The sequence below is a fragment of the Brachyistius frenatus genome, unplaced genomic scaffold (assembly GCF_029030835.1).
Source record: "Brachyistius frenatus isolate BFR_SWC_R1_liver_20210118 unplaced genomic scaffold, ASM2903083v1 Contig_11, whole genome shotgun sequence".
Classification (NCBI taxonomy): Eukaryota; Metazoa; Chordata; class Actinopteri; family Embiotocidae; genus Brachyistius; species Brachyistius frenatus.
This window is the reverse complement of record NW_027210610.1, coordinates 258,860-278,127: the sequence shown is the minus strand read 5'-3', so window position 1 is coordinate 278,127 and position 19,268 is coordinate 258,860. Positions and strand designations below refer to the sequence as shown.

At 42.4% G+C, this 19,268-nt stretch overlaps 1 protein-coding gene across 1 annotated transcript in view; it reads left to right on the top strand.

Annotated features, from left to right (window-relative positions):
- The window catches only part of shisa9a (shisa family member 9a), a 51,670-nt gene extending 41,023 nt beyond the window's left edge, over positions 1-10,647 (top strand). The window contains exon 4 of the mRNA XM_069691293.1: positions 8,493-10,647. Within this exon, the coding sequence (XP_069547394.1) occupies positions 8,493-9,460 (968 nt within the window). The 3' untranslated portion in view covers positions 9,461-10,647. The remainder of the gene's footprint in view (positions 1-8,492) is intronic.
- Positions 10,648-19,268: the final 8,621 nt, after the last annotated feature.

The window sequence follows — 19,268 nt, the reverse complement described above, 5'->3', positions numbered from 1 at the left end:
TGGGTAATAGGTGGGAGAAAGTTCAAGCAAAGTCACTGAAATTAGTCAACTGAGACAAACTGAAAATGTAATCCGTGTTGTAGCCGTATTCAAAGATTGTCCTTTGAAGCACGATATTTTTTTGGTGCTCAAACGCATTCATTCTAAAACTATAGTGTCAGTAAATGCAACATTAAGAGACAAACAATAAGCAAACATGATTGGTGTAAAAAAAAATACATTTGCGTTTTTGTGATTGCATGCACTAAAAATGATTCCTTCCATATGGACAGTGAAGATCAAACATCTAAGAGAAGTGACAAACAGTGGAGGAGGCAGTGAGTATCAATTGATGTAAAAACAGCAATTATTATCTTCTACTATCCTTAACAGTTTCACAAATTCCAAGAATAGTTTTTTTTTTTCATGTTTTGTTCATGGAGCTCTGTTGACAGAACTCTTCTGGGTTGTCTGGTTGATCAGTGTTAGAAAAATCACTCAGAGGCTGCATTCAAAATCAAACATATCGGACATTTATTCTTGCCAGAAGGAGCAAATACATGTACACTCAAAGAAGGATGTCCAGCATTGCTCCCCGTCACTCCTCCGTAGGGCAGCTTTTATACAGTGTGACAAACAGTTGACAGTCACCCCCGCTCCCTTTGTATCTGCTTTCGTGTGGTAATACTGAGTTGGTTGTAGGTCACAAGATAAGGACGCAGGGGAGTCGTCAATTAGATGCCGAAAATAAAAAACAAAAGAAACTTTCCGGAGCCACTTGCAAATAAGATGAATAGAAAGAAACTTTCCGGAGCCACTTGCAAATAAGATGAATACATAGAAACTTTCCAGAGCCACAGGCAGATAAGATAAGTACATCTTATTTTTTTCCATCAATCATCTTCAAGGGAGACGAGTGTTTGGCTTTGTTTCAGATTCAACAGATTAATGATCAGCTTTGCGAGATGAAATGCGATCACCCCGAGACAAACAGTCGAGGAACGCCAAATTCCGCAACCACCAAACACGACCAGCGGACCGACACACACTGCAGCATCTAAAAAAAAAAAAAAAAATTCCAGCCAACTCCGCTCACTCCAAAATAAATAACTTTGTTTGTTGCAAAGACATTTGCCGGTGCAGTTCTGTTGATAACGATGGCTCTTTCTGTCGGAGCACGAACGGTTGTTGATGACACCACAGCGGAGCACACTGATTTCTTGTTTTCTACAGTAATCCAGAGCACACAGACCAACTCCTAGTTTACAAAAGACGATGAACGATGACGTAGGTCAGTAAATCAGACTTTATTACATTGCTGGAAGCTTTCAAATTAATGCAGTCAACTTAAAACAAATAAAATTTAAAAAAAAGCTGCCCCCAACTGTCAGTCATGCAGTAAACACCTAAAACAATCTTTTTCTAGTTGTTGAATCAAGAATCGAGTAGTTTTGAATTAGAATCAGTTCTGGAACAAATTCTGGCACCGAGAGTCCGAGCCAATAGTGACGTTTCCAAACGTTCCCACCCTGGTAACAAAAATCTAAATCTATGAGTGGAGGCTTGAAATTTATGTGCCACATAAACAGTGAACCTGCTTCACACACACAACCCCCCCCTCCTCCCCCCGTATAACTATCCAGCTGTGACTTCCAAAATAATGTACCAGAGGAAGTTCCCGTACATCCGATGCAGAGCAGCGCCGAGCGCAACGCAAGCATCTTTGCTGGTTTCAGCATCTATTTCCCATGAGGCGCTCACAGGCATGTGGGTCTTTAAGTGAGGTATGCTCTGGTGCATTGTTGGAGCTCTGCTATCTTGAGGAGGCAGAAAGCGACCGCACGACTGACCAACAAAATCCTGATCTTAAATCAATATGTTACTGTTATTTTTAAAGGGCGCATTATTAAGATGCAACCTTTAAAGTTTGCATGTACATAGATGGGTGCACAGTTCATATACACTGTGCTTGTTACACCAACAGGGACATGTGGCAGTGCACAAATATGCAAATGATCAAAATTGCATTACAAATCTTTAGTTTTCATGCATTAATAAGATTTACCAAAGTTGAAACGGAGTGATTTTACCGCCGTGAGAAGAGCCACCAGAGGAGAACCTGCATATTGTAAATCACTGAATTAGCTGACTGACACTAATGAGATTTACTCCTTTGTAATCAGAGCAAAAGTTATGCATTTTAAAAACAACAACCTGTTAGTGTGGATATAATGTAGGGATCATAATTTGGTACCAAATGACGAGGCGCTGTTTAATAATAGATACCACAGAACCAGTTTGGTCGGTGCCACAAAAGTATTGAATTTCGGTCCATCCCCTTTGAACAATGCACGTTACTTCGTGTTCAGCTTTCCGCAGCTAAACTCAATAAAGTGGATTTGGGAACATCTTAAATGCACTTGCGTCACGCACCTTAGACATGTGCTTAGATTGTTAAAATATAACCCTCAATGGTGACTGTGATTGATTGTAATTCTGAAGCAGTATTAAGTCTCTGCAAGTTGTGTCTGCAAGTTGGCCTGTAGGCCATAAAACCAACCCAGAAAACTGGCCTCACGCTCTGAAAAAGGCTGGAGGGAATCAAAAGTGTCCATGATTTGAAGTTAATGAGATAAAATGTGCAAAACTACCAGCGTGGTTCATTGACAATGATGCCAATGTGGATTTTGGAGTTTTTACAAGGCTCCTCTTACAAAGATTAAAATGAGTCCAGGCAGAGATGTAGAAACTACATTCAAACCTTTGGGCACGTATTCTTCCCCTCTTCCTCTTTCTCTCTTCAGCTCCTTTCGAACTCCGTTATCGCTGCCTCTTTATGTCTAAAATGGTCCTCGTCTTCCCTTTCACAACTCCCCCAAGACCGTCTTCCTACCTCCCGTTTGCTCCTCTAACCTTTAATTTCTTGGCTTGTTTCCCCCCCCCTCCCTCATCCTCCTCCACCAGTCCCTCCCTTCTCTGCTTTTCTTAATCCCCTCTCACCTCCTCTTCCGCTCCGTCCCTCCCACCTCTCCCCATTTCCCATTTTCTCTTTTTCCTTCCTTCGTATTTATCATCCACCCCCTGCCTTCATTTTCCACTCACCTTTTCTTTTTGCTGCTTTTGTCTTGCCCTCCCCACATGCACCGTCTGCTCATCGGCCCCTGACCACCTCCTCCCTCCGACCTCAATCCATCACGCTCCCTATCGCCCCCTTAAAGAATCATTGGGCTGCTAATCTCGATCCTCCCTTATAGCAGCCCATATCTGATTCCATTTCTGTAATTGAAGGGAGGCCTCCCCGCCCTCTGGCTCACACTTGACTGACAGATTTCCATTCCACAAGTGGTATTCAAAGAGGCACCTACGAAATGATTGAAAACCGGTCGAGAGATACACACCGTAGGAGCCTGGGATTCCAGGAGGCAAACTGCCTTTACTGTGAGTTCAATATCACACACATGCTTTGAAAAATGTGTGTGTGGAGTCAGAGAGAGAGAGAGAAGAGGGAGGGAAGGAGGGGATAAATGGCAGCATACAAGATGCCTTTTCTTCTCCTCTGCTACAGAGTCTGGTGTTTCCGCTGCCTGTCGACCCCATGAGATTTGAAACCAAATCTACGATCAACACCTTTTTCCCGGCGCCCTTTGACTGCCTCTTTTTGCAGTTTTTAATTGCCTCTGCCACTTTCCCAATAGTAGACCATCCAGCTGATAAGTCCCACTTCTGTCAATCAATAGCCATCTCCATTGTCCCCCTGTGCATTTATATAATGTCACTATCGAATTCTAGCAGCAACTAAGGCAAAAACCAACTAATAAAGGTCCCTTGAAGCCAACCTGTAACAGCCCAGACGGAGGCGGACGGAGTCTTCTACAAGTACAAATGACCAATTATGGCCCATGTCTCATGTACAAATGCTCCACTAAATCCAAGAACAGCCATAAACCCAGCAGAGGCGGCCCTTGTTCCGACGTGCCTGTTAATAAGTTCGTTTTCCACACATGGTCCTCAGTAATTGGGGTTGGAATTGTTCAATTTTACTTTTTCTTTTTTTATTATGCTTAAACTTGTCTTGCAAATTTCTACATCACAATCATACCACCTCTCAGCTGGCCTCTTGGCGGAATGAGTTTTAGTACGTTTGGATGAGGGAATAAAACTACTAACAAACAAGTTATAGGCCAGATTTTTGGAGGGGATTTTAGGCTTTCACATAGCTAATGTTGTTCGAACACCTCATAGGAAAAGATCTTAATCCGTATGAAATTACTAATAATCTTGTAGATTATAAGCATATATCCTCACACCTCGGTTTAATCCTCTATAATCCTCTTTGCATGCAAATAAATGTAAAAAATAAAACAAAGACGGGATGAATGTTCAGCCTTTTCGGTTTAGTAATTTAGTGAAAAAAGGAAATTGACGTCTTCAGCCACATTACTGTGAGGCTTTACTCAGTAGGGAGAAGCATCACAAGCAAAAATACTATTCAAAATTCACTCGGAGCTATACAATAATTAATCGGCTAACAAAAACGGGAAATAAGGAAGAACCGAAGTCGCATATATTAATCGTCTTTTTTAATCCTAACGACTGTTCAAATATTAGAAAATCATGTCCCATCTATACCACTTTGTGGTTAGAGTTTAATGCTACTGCTAGTGTCACGACATTCTCTTGGTAATACTGATGTTTAGCAGGTGAAATGTTTACCATGTTCACCATAAATCAAGATACATTACAAAGTCAAACTGCTGGTGACACACACACACACAAAAAAGATGAGTCGGGGCATCACCAGAGACGTTCGGATGCATCGTCTGGATACCAAACATATTTGTGCCAAATTTCATTAATCCACTTTAAAGCTTTTGAGATCTTCTAATGTCAACCACATGGGGCACTAACGAAAGTCACGGTATCACAAAAGTCAGTTTGAGACATGTTTTGGGCATCATGAGTGTTTGAACAGAATTTCATGGAAATCCATTCGGTTTTTTTAGATAAACCAATAAGGCGGAAATGCATATGACCATAAAATGTGATATTCGTTATCATTTTTTAACAAAGTACTTTTCATGAGTCTCTACCAGCCTTTATGTGCTACCACCACCAACAGCTCAGCCTGTCTGTCTGACATTTCCACAACAGAGAGAGTAGGTGACCTACTATAGAGAGCAGGTTGTGATTACATCTCTTAACCTGATTCAGTAATGAATATCTTTATAGTCGAGCATTTTCCTGCCCAAGAAAACAACCGTGCAGCTGTAATGAGTCTTTGGATAGCATTTACTTTGCAATAAGATGATAAAACTGTCCACTGAAACCCCGACTAATGGTTGTTTTTGTTAAGGTGGCAGAAATACAACAGCGAGATCCACTCACTCATAGTAGATATTAAAAAACACTGAGGAAAACATTAGGTCTTTGAATTGGAAAGAATACTATCAAACCTTTTTAAAGACTTCTGGAAACAATAAACCCTGCAGCACCGAGGGAGTAGACAGCCCGATTGGCTAATAAAAAGTAAGCTGACATAGAGATGTAACCCTAATAATGTTACTATCACCGAGGGACTTCAGACAAGCAGAGCTCAGTTTTTTCTTCTCCCGGTGCATAATGTGTGTTGGTCTCAGTGGGACGTTGGCTCTCTCAGGCAGAGGCATGCCGAGCCCACACCGCGTAAAAGCGGCGTTTTCCGTTTCCACTCACGTACGCCGCTGGATGTGTGCACTGTCGAGCTGACTACCACCGGATTGATTCACCTGTCGCCTGAGCAAGTTTGATCCCCAGGGGTGGCCTAGCGGCGACTTGGCGGGTGAGACAGGCCCCTCCACCCCCACCCCCACCGCCATCCCTTCACAGGGCCGCTTCCTCATTTCTCTCCACCATTCACAGAGCGATAAACTAGATTTATAGTTACAGCGGCAAAGCAAACTCGCTGAGTGTGTTAACTTTATCTTCAAGGACACGGAGGCAACAAGAGGCTAAAGAGTAATGACTCGACTGTGAACGCGGATCCGACAGAGAGAGAGGGGGAAAAAAAAACAGAACACATTTTGCAGCGATAAGAGCGACTGTAGCTTGGTGACACTGACTGACAGAGTGAGGAATAAATGTGAGGCATTAAAGCTGACTGCTCCCAGGCTGACGACACACACACACAAACACACAGGTATACAGAGATAGCGAAGATGCTTGCATCAACACACAGCACAGTCAGTAGACAGCTACATGTCGGTGACTTCCATCAGTCCCTCCAGGGTTTCAAGGTGTTTTTGTGAAGGTTGCGATCACAAATGTTTGATTTGGCAGCGGCTGTTCCTAAAAACTGAGACGCAATTTGCAAAGTTTATTGGGTTTATTCGCAGAAATATTGCCACCATTGGCAAAAACTTCCATTTTTGACAGTTAGAAATCCTTTCCTGTAATCGTAAGCAAACTGTACATCACAGAAATAGCAGGACAAATGTTAGATTTCTATCTGAACTATAGGTTCAAGGTTACAAAGAATTCTTGAGTCATAAAATGTATGTAGCTTTACAAAACAGTCTCCAACTGCAAGATAGAACTATGAAAACCAAGGGCTTTAAATTCTTTTAAAATATAAATTCAACACAAACTGTATACACAAAAACACAATAAAAGTAAAAAACACAACTGTACACTCTATAATTGAACATTGAACGTGATGAGACCGAACGCAGGGAAGTGCAACAGAAACATTGTCCCTTTCGGTTATTCCATTTTTTTCTGGACAACCGGCATGTGGTTTGTTTTGATGATAAGATGCTGAAGAGCTTTGCTGACGGTAAATGAGGAGTTATTTTTGTAGATAAAGGACATTTTGTTTGGAGAGGTTTACTTTGTGCCATGATGCCTTCAGCAGAGCTTATATTGAGTATCAATGAATGCAGAGAAATCGTAGGACAGTAATTTTGCAAAATTGCAAGCTCCTGCAAATATTGCCGAGATTGCTTGAATATGCATTTGTTATTGCGATTGCAATATCCTGCAGGGACAGATCTATGTTTGGTTGTACTGTAGATGCATGTATTTCTTTATTCTCTTTGCCCCTTGTAAGTAATTGGTCACACTAATTTGGGCAAAGGTGTTACTAACTACCCTACTTCATGTTATATGACTGATGCAGCTCTGTAAATGCATTGTATGCACTTGTTGATTTATGGGTCGCACAGCTGACACATGGGGAACATTTTGATATGAATTTGATGCATTTGTACAGAACGCTGAGCTCTGTAACTTACCTGGAGTACGTCGCCCATGAACTGGCGTAATTACACAGTTAATTACAGTTATTTTCCGCCAGGAGGACGACACCCCTGAGCCAAATGTACAGCACTCTTCGTGTATACAATTTGAGGGAAAACATTGTTGCACACACACACACACACACACACACACACACACACACACACACACACACACACACACACACACACACACACACACACACACACACACACACACACACACACACACACACACACACACACACACACACACACAAGACCACATGCTTGTCTAAAAAAAAAAAAAAAAAAAAACGCAGTCCACAAGGTCTTTGCCTATATGGAATATATGAAACCGGAAATTTGTATTTGTTTGCTGGACCTAGGGACAGTTAGATAAACAAGGGACAATCAGCAGGCATGAAAGAATCACCGCTACGGTGCGTGTTGCATTGGGTTTTTTTCCAACATTTTTTTGTCTCATTCGAAAATATCCAAAACACATAGACCCATGACTTTGTATCAGAAGGCATTCTCGCTCTGCACCATCTTTAATTTACTCCCTAGGGTGGATTCAACAAGGTTTTCTTGAAATCTTCTATTTATTATATTCTATAACAGGGGATTAAAAAAAAAGGATCAGGATAGCAAAATCACCACTGTCATTTATGCTTCACGGTCTCACATCTTTTTCCCAGAAATGCTTCCCTTTTTTTCTCATCATATTGAACACCTTCCCACCACACAGAAATAAGATGTTTTCTTGGCTTTATAAAAGGGAGGAAGAAGCAGCGAGGTGGAGGAGACATTCTGGGCTTTCCTTTTGATTTCACTCCTCCAGTGGCACGAAAGGCCTCTTCATGCAGGCGTTAACAGTAGCCATGACACCCTGCCTGGTCAGTTCGATGAGGGGAGGCTGACTAACAAAGTTAAAGTATATGGGGTTTGTTAAATGACCTTTTCAGATTGTGGGAGTAAAAGAAAAAGGATGGTATTTTTTAATAGCCCATCCTAAATTTCTGCCCTGTGTGTGCGCGCGCGCGTGTTCGAGCTGACGTGCAACTCTTAGTTTGCAGTTGATCTGTAAACTACTGAAAGTCTTATTTATTGAGTCACTCTAAATGACAGCTGTATTTTCTTTCTGTTCTACAAACCAAATTAGTAGAGGGAAATTCATACAGAGTTTAACATCTAAGATTTCAGATTGTGTCCACCTAACATTTTATTTATTTCTGTTTCTCTGTCATCTTCTTCTGTTAGCTGCCAAATACAATGGTGAAATCTACAACAAGCGTCGACTGATGGTCGAGCTGCCAACAAAAGGTGGCCTTCCACTGCAGCCCATGGGCAACTCCAGACCCTCCATGGGCAACATGTCTTCAATGTCACCGCCAATGACCACCAATCCCATGGCTTCAAACCATATGACCTCCAATCCCATGAACCCCAACATCACCCAGATGACTTCAATGACCCAGATGACTTCAATGACCCAGATGACGTCGATGACACCCATGACGTCGATGACACCCATGACGTCGATGACACCCATGACGTCGATGGCACCCATGACGTCGATGACACCCATGACCTCTATGACACCTATGACCTCGCTCACCCAGATGACCTCTATGACTCCAATGACCTCCTTGGGTCCACTGACTCCAGAGCCGGTGGCCACCTACATCACAGAGATGCCCAGCATCTCTTCAGTGTCGACCCTCCCGACAGAACGGCACATAGCCGGTGGAGGAGGAGGGGGACTCAGGCCGAATGGCCAGAAACCCAAAGGCAGCCACAGTCACGCTGCCCACAGCTCCCACAGCTCCCACAGCTCTCACACTCATGCTCACAGCCACAGTAGCAAGCCGCCAGGACACGGGGCTACCTCCCTGGCACACATGGCGGGGACCATGCCAGGTGGCATGTCCCTGGGCATCTCCAGGGCTGCCGAGACCGCCATTGGCCTGAGCTCAGCTACGATGGGCCGCCCATTGGCGTACAGTTCCAATACAATCGCGGCTGGGCATGCGATGGGGCTGGGGCTGAAGGGCTGGGACGGGACTGAGACAGTGGGCCGGAGGAAGACCTACGGGCACAAGAGGCCTCAGTGTACCGTGCTGGAGACCAACCAGCTCCACAGCACCAGAGGGCACAGCCACAGCCAACACTTCCTCCCCACACAGCCCTACTTTGTGACCAACAGCAAGACCGAGGTGACTGTGTGAGAGAGGAAGAAAGGGAGAAAAAAAGAGGGTGAAAGGTTGCATGTGGACTGGTGGTACAAGTAATCTCTTGAGTGGAGACACCAACTCCTGGGGTGCAGATCTACATGTGTGTTTGTGCGAAGAAGATGAGGCTTGTTGGTATGTGTCTGAGTGGTCCTCGTTTCACAAACAGAGCTCACCGGTCAAATCACTCAACAGACCATTGTTGCCAAGAGGATGGCGCCCGAGTTGGTGGCATCTGAATCCATTCTGAGAGCCTAGCGAGCAGGGATGTCTGTACACGTGTGGTGATATTAGAGTGCTGTCTCACAGCTAATATCCACTCTGTAATGACGACAACATGTAAGTATTGCAGTGCGACTACACACAGATGTTGCAGTGGGAAACTGCTGGTAATAAAATTGATTGGCTTTACGAACCAAACCTGAGAAGCAATATAAGGGATCAAGTGTAAAGCACTGAAGCGTCATGACAAAGGAGAAACGCAGCAAGTTTACCCACAAACCTCGCGACACGAGGTGCGCTCATCTGCCCAACAAAGCGGTGAATGGTTTGGAAGAAATACCATTCCCTCCTGATTCACACCCAGATCTCCCGAGAGCTTTGAAGCAGACACACATGATGAGGGCGCTGGGCTTTGGACTGCAGACACACAGGGGCTTTGTACTGTGGCTATTCAGAAGCGCCTTCATAAGCTGTGCAGCTGAAGGTCGCCGTTCTCTACGAGGCTCCAGCACAGAGAATGGAGCCTGTCGCACCGGCATTGTTCCGTTCTGATATCGTCTGTGCGGAGACAGCTGGCCCAGAGGAGGGATAAGGAGGCAAAGACGGGGGGGGGGACAGCATCTGGGTGACGTCGGAGCGTCATGCTCATGCACACACAAATGCACACATTCAGAAATAAACACACGCAGACACATTCTCACACATAGATAAATATATACTGTAGAAACGCCATCCACCAGGGTCGGACTGATAAGGGTTTTTTGAAGATCGATACCAATAATTTGGGAATTTGTTTGCACTCCAAAAATTCAGCGGAGTGTTTCCCCAAAATGTTAATCTCGTCGGTGAATTTAAATAATTATTTCTTGTAAAATTCTCTTACAAGACCATAAAAAAATTTAACTTGTAAAAATGGCAGCTTAAGTCAGAATGGCCGAACTTAGCCATTCACTGACAGAGGACAGTTTGGGATACATGGCTACTTTTAAATTTCAAAACTCTGTTTGATTTTGGGATATATGCTTCCTTGCAAAGTGTTCGATGAGAAGATTGGTGCCACTTCAGCTCTGTAGGTTAAATATGATGCTACAGGCAGCAGATCATTTACTGAGTTTAGAACAAACACTGGAAACAGGAGGGAAACAGTAAACCTGGTTCTGTGCAATAGTACATAATTAATATATTATATTTAGTTTGTTTAATCTGAACAAAAAGCTAAGTTTACAAAGGACGTCCTGTTGCTTTAAAGAGGGTTATGTGCCAGACTAACTGTGAAGTAACTTCACACAAGGTTGCCAGGCAACAAACTGTTGAACTATTCCTCTCTTAAAGATTAAATAAATTGTGCAAAAAATAAAGCTGCATAGCTGTGGTTAGAAAGAGGTTTGATCATGCTGGAAGTGGGCAAAATGACTCATTTAATCAAAAGTGTGTTTGATATATTTATCAGTTTAAGGTGAACACAAATGGCACTAATAAGATATGTGCAAGTATACTGTATGCCGACTATATTTTATTATTATGTGGACCAAATGTAAGTTTTGACTTATCAACATGTTGTTTCTCCACAGACTTTGCATAGGATGTTATACTTCTGGGGTTTGTGACCAAAAACATGAAACCGCTGTGAAAACATGGGTGTAACAGGAATAATAAAGAACACCATTTTTTTTTTAAGGTGATAAAACACTGCCACAAGAAACTGGGCTTGATTAGATAACTCACTGTACTAAAGCTCTAGCTGAAAAAAATAACATCACAACCAACTGGAAAAAAGATAATCTGGGTTACATGACTCAAACGTAAAAATAAATCCGTAAGTCTGCCAAATAGGCCACATCTTCTAAGCCTGTTTGCTTGTTTTTCTTTTCCTTTAATGAGAGATGTTAGCAGGTGCAGCCACTGTTATTATTTTTAGCAAATAAAGCACTGCTTCCTCCTCTATTAATTAAGTGTGCATTAAGATGCATTTCAAGTGATCAGATTGTAATAAAAATGACAACCATTTCAGTGTAAATGCAGTTATTTCTTAGAAAATTTGTGTGTAGAACAAACAGAAGCACAAACCGAGTGGCTCAGATATCGTCACACTAACAAGGACAGATTGTGAGGACATTTGTGGATAAAGAACTAGCAAAAAAAAAAAAAAGTGGTTCAGTGTTTTATAGTCCATTTAAAGCATGAGAATATAAGAGGAAGAGGTGCACATGACAATCTGGTGAGAGAAAAGGACGTTGATTTTAAGTGCGTATGCCAGAGAAACATTGTTTTGCTAGTGCCAGCAGAGCTTCACACATTTTGAATCCAGGCTGAATGTAGATTTGAGGCGCAAAGGGGCGCCTAATACTACAGCTCCTAAATCAAAAGCCAGATGAAACAACTAATCCAGCTCAGTGTAAGATAAGGGAGTCTATAAGGGGGATATTTTTCCCCTCATGCTGTGGAACCCCTGCTGCCTTTAGGGTCACATGACTGGGGACCCGGAGACCAGATTGAAGGCATGGAACAGGATTTAGGAAATCAACAGAGCATTAAAAATGTGTCACCAATACACCCACACCTAACACACTTACATACACAGAATATATTACAGGGTGGACTTTGCTTTTCTTGTGCTCCCACAGTGCCGAGCGGCAGGTGTCATCACAGCAGAGAGACAAAGAGTCAGTACTGTTCCTGCGCCTGTTGTACATGAAAGACTGTGAAACTCCAGACCTTGGCCCTTTGTAGCGATAACTGATATTATGCTTTTTATATATATATATATATATATATATATAAATATACATAGCGCCTTTCGCTGTTGATCTATTTCTTTTCATTCTTCTACACTTCTTTTCACCCTTTTCTTCGCCATCGCTCCCTCCGTGTCTGAGAGAAACAAAAAAACGGGGCTGTGATGAATCGTTTCTGCGATAGTAGAGTACAGTTATGATGAGACAGTGAATAATAGTAATTCATCCCCACCTCTAAAGACATGATTGGTTTCCCTGTGTGCACTGTTCTAGCAGGAAATAGAAGTCATTGATTCTGTCAGCCCCCCAAAAAAAAAGTGTAATTCACTTTGCAATTTCGTACCATTGTCTGCCCTTTTGAACACTGCATGCATTTCCACTGTTTATACAGTAAATGTGTGTGTCTGTGTGTGTGAATCCGACCTCAGCGTATGATTATTGTCTCTGAAGAAGTCGAAACTCAAACAAACAAAACAAAGTCAATCATATATAAATGGGATTCACAATCCCATAAACCGCCCATATTTGCATGCGATGAAAATCCTTTGCAGACTTTTTTTTTTCACGTTCCTCCTTCTGTTATCTATTTTCTCCTTCCTGACAGATGGTGGTTTTGTTTTTTTGAAAGAGTTGAGAAGCAGGTCAATGTTTGTTGGATGTGCATTATCGGACCCAATTGACTTAATCCAGCAAGGCGGAAATGTGAAAATATGAATCCTCCCTGTCACACCCTTCCTTAAAGCCCATTCCCCCTGAAAAATCAGTCACTGAAACAATTGGTGAGCAGGCAGGACAGAAGGTAAACAACAAAACAAACAAAAAACCTTCTCACTCACTATAACAACCAAAATAAACCAGATAGAAAGAGAGGAATTGGCTGCGCTGGCTGGTGTCACGGCTGATGGGGTCAGGAGCACACATGACTGAGTTCAGGAGGCAGCCATGTTTGACATTTTGTCATCAGACGAGTCAGGCAGACTGAAAAGAAAATGCCACAGCAGAGAGAAAAGGACACAGTTACAGAGCTAGCTGGGACTCTGGAGCACGGAGCATTTTCTGCTCATCATTTATTGAAAAGATCCTCTGTGAGACGTGTGTTTGCTGCAAATAATTTGGTGATAAATGTTTGAATTTACTGTCAGTACTGGAGAAATGTAAAAATAAAGACAGCAAGTGGATTCACTCAAGCAGCAAAGTAAACACATTTTTCAAGCCGTCTTTAACTTTGGAGAAGTCCGACGTGTGAATTTGCGCTTGAGACCTACACAAAGCCCTTAAATCCGTAAAGTCCAAAATAGAGGAAACTACTGTAGATTATAACTGTTGACTTTTATTTTAACCTCGTGCTGGACTACAAACTGCTCCACAGAATAGGAAGGGTTTGCAGACATTTACTGTACATGACAGGAGCTGATCCCTTCAGCGATCAAGCTTACCAACAAGCTATTAGCTCCTTCAATAACGCCGCTGAATTGACGTACAGCCCTGAGAACAAACTGCCAGAAGGGAGCAAACAGGCCCATGCAGATAAAACAGTAAGAAGCTTAGAGAGCAATTGTGGCTGTCCATCACCAGCATATTTCTAGCTGACTAGCCATGGTAGTTTACTCGCCAGCCTTCAGAGTGATCATTGCATTCCTAAACTTCTAGAACAACATATTTTGCAGAGTGTCAGTGATCGCCTTCACCTGCGAGTGTCTCACTACCATCCAACAACTATCATGCTGACAAATGAGATCCAAATTTCCTGACGACCAATAAGTGGGAACTCATTGCTCCAAACCACCTAAGTCCTGATTGTCCCGAGGGTTCTCTGCCTGCCACGGCTCAGAGGATTCTATTTAATATTTTTGTCTTCTGCGTGGCTGAATGGAAGCCAGTTCAGGAGTGGAGCTGCGATTGACCTAATTATAGTGACCGGGCCCGGAGTTAGAGGGCGCGGCGCTTCACTGGTGCGTTGATCAGCAACAAAGGCAGCAGCAGGAGTCCGGCCAGTCGAGCATGCAGCCCCAACTCATGTGGTGTTGCTGAATATGCTTTGGCCATGAGTAATATTATATTATGCTGTTTACAGATGCATTATTTTTGTCTATCTTTAGAGCCATTATTTCTATTTGAATTAACAAGGTGCCCCACAAAAAGACAAACAAAGCCTCTCTCTCCTGTCACTTTATTTAATCAAAGTAAATTCTGCTGTCTGGCATGAAAACGTTGCATATCCAATGTAAGAGACAAATTGAAAGATAAACTGCAATCAGCACACAGGCTTTGATACGTTTCATCCTTTGTATGTTTGATGTACTTTTCCATGAAAGGTTACAGATCAGATAGTTGGTTGACACATGCAAGACAGGTTGGCCTTCAGGGTTTTTTTTCAATTGAAATCCAAATCCCTTCCCAAACCTTAAGGCCAGAGATATACAGCAGTTGCTTTTGAACCACGTATTCGCGTTGACATCTGTTTGTGTTGTGAGTGTTATTGCTCACCCACTTGTTACTGGAGGACTCTATAGAGGGCACGCCAGAGAAACAAGGATAGCATTAGAACACCCAGATGTAAATATTCAACACGGCTACAATCGAGGGAGGCCTTACTTTGCTGATTTGGAGATCACAGGGGGACAAAACACCATCAGCATCGTCCGCACTCAGACAAGTCTTAGACCAACAGTCTGGGACTTGTTTCCATTTAGACGCCGCCCTTACCGGTCATGCATCTTGCAGATGTGTTGCTCTAATTTCTGAAGACGTGCTCGACTAATGCTCCAGACAGATGCAGAATACGCGAGGCCGCCATCATGCAAATGTGTCGTGGAAAGCAAATATATTTCCAGCCTAACCCTGTCTGGCAGAAAGCCCTGAAGGCAAACCTCTCCCAAAACCCTTGGTGGTACAACCTCGCTAGGTTGAGCAATCAATGAGTAAGAGTTAAAAATGCATTAACCATGATCCCTCACTGCAGTATAAAGCAGACAGCCATTATCATAGTAAAACATTGTGAAATAAATTCATGGAACTGATGTTGAGCTAGTGACCACTTGGTGGGCCTGAGTCTCTCCTGTCTGATTAACAAGGGCACAAGGAAAAGCAAACAGCATGAGTGACAGATGAGCGAGAGAGATTTTGACATTAATGAAAAGCCTCTAAACAAGACTGAGGAAAAGCTGCAAAGCAAATACCTAACAAACTCCCCACCTACCCACTCACAAAATACACAGGCATGTGCAAGCACTCACAAAACTGAGAATTACAAAAGCTTGTACTCCCACTAACTTCACTGAGAGAGAAAGAGGCAACAGAGGTAACAGAGAGAGAGAGAGAGAGAGAGAGAGTGGGATGTGGAAATAGGGATTGCGGCCCGGCTTCCTCTCTCTTGGCTTGGCACCGAGAGGCCCATTAATAGAAAAAAAGTTGCCCTGAAATCAGGCTCTCTTGTTCAGAAGAGCAGCGAGCCGTTTGGGAAAGAGCTGCACGGTGGAATATCTACAAGGAATATTCAGTTAGAGACAGAAACGGGGAGCTGCGCTGGGGCCGGTGGCCAGAGGGCTTTATGAGTTTTCACTGTGGTCTTTTAATCACCAAAAGCCAGAGAATACAGCTTTGGTGTTACAACAGGGACTCCGCAGTCCGTAGTGGTGCACAAAGACGGAGATGGAAGTTCATGTCAACGTTTGGGAAGAGGTTTTTGAATTATTGATACTGCAAAGTGTTGATGGTGCGCGACACGAGAGCGAGAACAGCTCCACTTGGAAAGATGTGAATCAGAGACGACTGTTGGCTCACACACACAACACACACGCACACGCACACACACACACACACACACACACACACACACACACACACACACACACACACACACACACACACACACACACACACGCACACGCACACACGCCCGCACACGCACACGCACATGCACACACACACACACACACACACACACACACACACACACGCACACTCCTCAGTCCAGTTATTCCATGTTGGTAAAATATTGGGATGATAATATGCAGAATCTCAGACTACTGGTTATTATTGGTTACTGGTTATATTTATTAAAGGAGTTTAATAAATTCTCAAATCAAATTCTGATTGAAGCAGACAGATTGGTATTTTTTATTTAAGCTCAAGATGTGAAGCATGGATGTCAGGAAAATGCAGTTGTCTGTAAATATGAATTTCTTGGCGGGGAACGAGGAGTGAGAGTCTTTTTCACTTAACGACTACAGATAAAAGGCAGCATACTCTTTTCATTGAAGAAAAGACAGAGCAGAGTAAGAGCATTATCGTGATTGGAGAATGGGATACGTACAGCTCATCGGAATGAAACTAAAGGGCTCAAACACAGGTTACATTTTTCTGTAGATTTTCCTCCTCTCATTTCTTTTCTGTCCTTTCCTGTTGCCGTTCGCTGCACTTGACAGCGTTGTAAACGTTACAGCCGATAAAGAGCAGCGTCTGTACGATGAAAAAAAAAAAAAAATTCCCTCTACCACTATATTATCAAAGGTGTTCTCATCAGCTTCGTTTACGACCTTGTATAGCATCGATCTTTATGCACAATGTTTCCACCGATCCGGAGCGGTCTACTTATGCACACGGCGGCAGAGGAGAAGCAGTGTTTGTTGTCCAGGAACGCTCAACATCCGTTTCTAATAAGGTTTCGCTCCTATGCTGTACTTTATATGTATGATTTTTGTCACAAGCCCATATTAAATATACTTGCTGTTATAATTAATGGAAGGGTTTCAATCACAGCGGATGTGAAAAGCACTCTGGTTATTGGCCTCTACGGTCCGGGGCCAAGGGATTTCCCATTACTTTTGAAGAGTCAATAAGCTATTTGCGATATAACTATTATCCATTAGCAAGCATATCCTTTTATAGAATAACTCATTGATTAACTCATTTTGGTGTTAATCATGCATTACATACAAACTTATATGGAGATCCAATTTTTCTATTTTTTTGATGTCCAGACCAGTTTGTGGTATTTATGCATATGTGTATATGGATACATATAGCCCAGACACTGCATTTATACGTGACTAGTAAAGCATATTTTCTATGGTAGAACCCATTTCTCACTATTGTTTGCACAGTAGCGTATAATATGCACCGTGATGCCCCCATCGTCCTTTACTGGTTACTGACTTTATAATTTGTGAGATTAAGTTATGAAAAAAGTGTATTTTGGTACTATTCAAATATTGTTCAAAAAAAGAAATATAGCTGACGTTTTGTCCGAGAAATATATTACCATAGTGTTGCTATGACTGTCTGTTTTCCTTATTTTGGGGAGGGATGATAGGGATATTTTTGTTCTTCTTTTGTTGTTGATTTGCCATCTGACAATATATCACCATTGTTCTATATACGACTTTCTTACGTGGCAATAAAAGATGACTTCTGTAAAAGCGCTCGTCTTTTTGCCTTCCTTTGGTGTGTCTTATTATTCTCTTTTCTTTCCTTGTCCTTTTGTCCTCAGGGAGAGATACTGTACAGTCCTTCAGCTCGTCTTTATTCCTGTCTCCCCTCCCACTTTCCTCTTCTCTGTTTCCCTTGGCTCTCTACTTCCCAGAAAACATTTGATGTTAAATAGACGTTGCGATGACGGATTGGACAAACTTTGGAACCATGTTTATGTATAGCAGCAAAGTCAAAGTTGAAGCAACAGTCATAGTGTACATCAGCTGCTTCCTGCTTTGTTTCAGAGGTTAACAACTTATATGTATCACCGATATCAATTGAAAAACAATACCAAATCTGTTTTTCCTCTTCCTGTCAATTCAAAGTTGCTTGATTAGCAGTTTTTCTGTATTTCTTTCACAGTGAGAATTTGACGGATGATGATGTGACACAAAATTGACATTTAATTATCTGGTATCACGACTCATTTGGAGTTATTTATATAAATACCGAGTCTTTTTCAAACATAACTGTGACATTATTTGCTAAAAGTTGTTTCGATTTCTCTGAACCCATCTGTCTTTAAAGCCCAGATTGTCCTCTGTCCACCAGCATCGACAGTTTGGAACCGATTTACATACAATCTGCATTATTCATGATTACCTGCTCCAACTGGCAAGAGGTGTGGCCTCAGTTTCACTACCTGGTGAATAAAACAGATTTCCTTGCCCCACATCTTTAAGGCGAGCAATGGCTGGAGACACGGGACCATATGTAGCGTATATTGTTTCATGAACCAGAGTCTGATTCTACTCTGGAAATCTGAACAGTCAGCTGTTGGAAAGTTGAGACTTCAGCAAGGTGCTTCAGAAAGGTAAGATCGTGTCCAAGTTACCTAACAAAGTAAAAGTAACGTTTTCCATTACACTAAGAGGTCACTTCGTTAGTTTTAGCACCACTAGCCAAAAATGGAAGGAAGATATTGCTTCATAAATGATTTTCAGCTTTTCCTGGTGTAGATTTGTATCCTCTGAAAGGCTGTGTAAAAGCTTTTTACTACCTAGTCAGTCTATGCCTGGGCTCATGCTAAAGCTTCCTAATAGCAACGGGCACCCCCTAAAATAACTCTGAAAGACAGTGGATCTGGAATCTATTAGTATTTATGTGAATTTATTCAAAACAAAAATTCCTTGTACGTGCCCATAAAGCTGGTTCTGATTGAAATATATTGACGTTGCTGCAAAGGAAGGAACAAACGTGGATGGTTCACAAACATCTTCCACCCGACAGCACAGAAGATCAACACAATCAGCAGTTTTAAGGTGGACAACCAAGATTGGTGTCACTAATTAAGACCAAATGTGAAATATGGTCACATTCACCTCTTTTGTTCCCGAGTCCTGACAGTATATAAGGAACAGAAAAGTGTTTTTGCA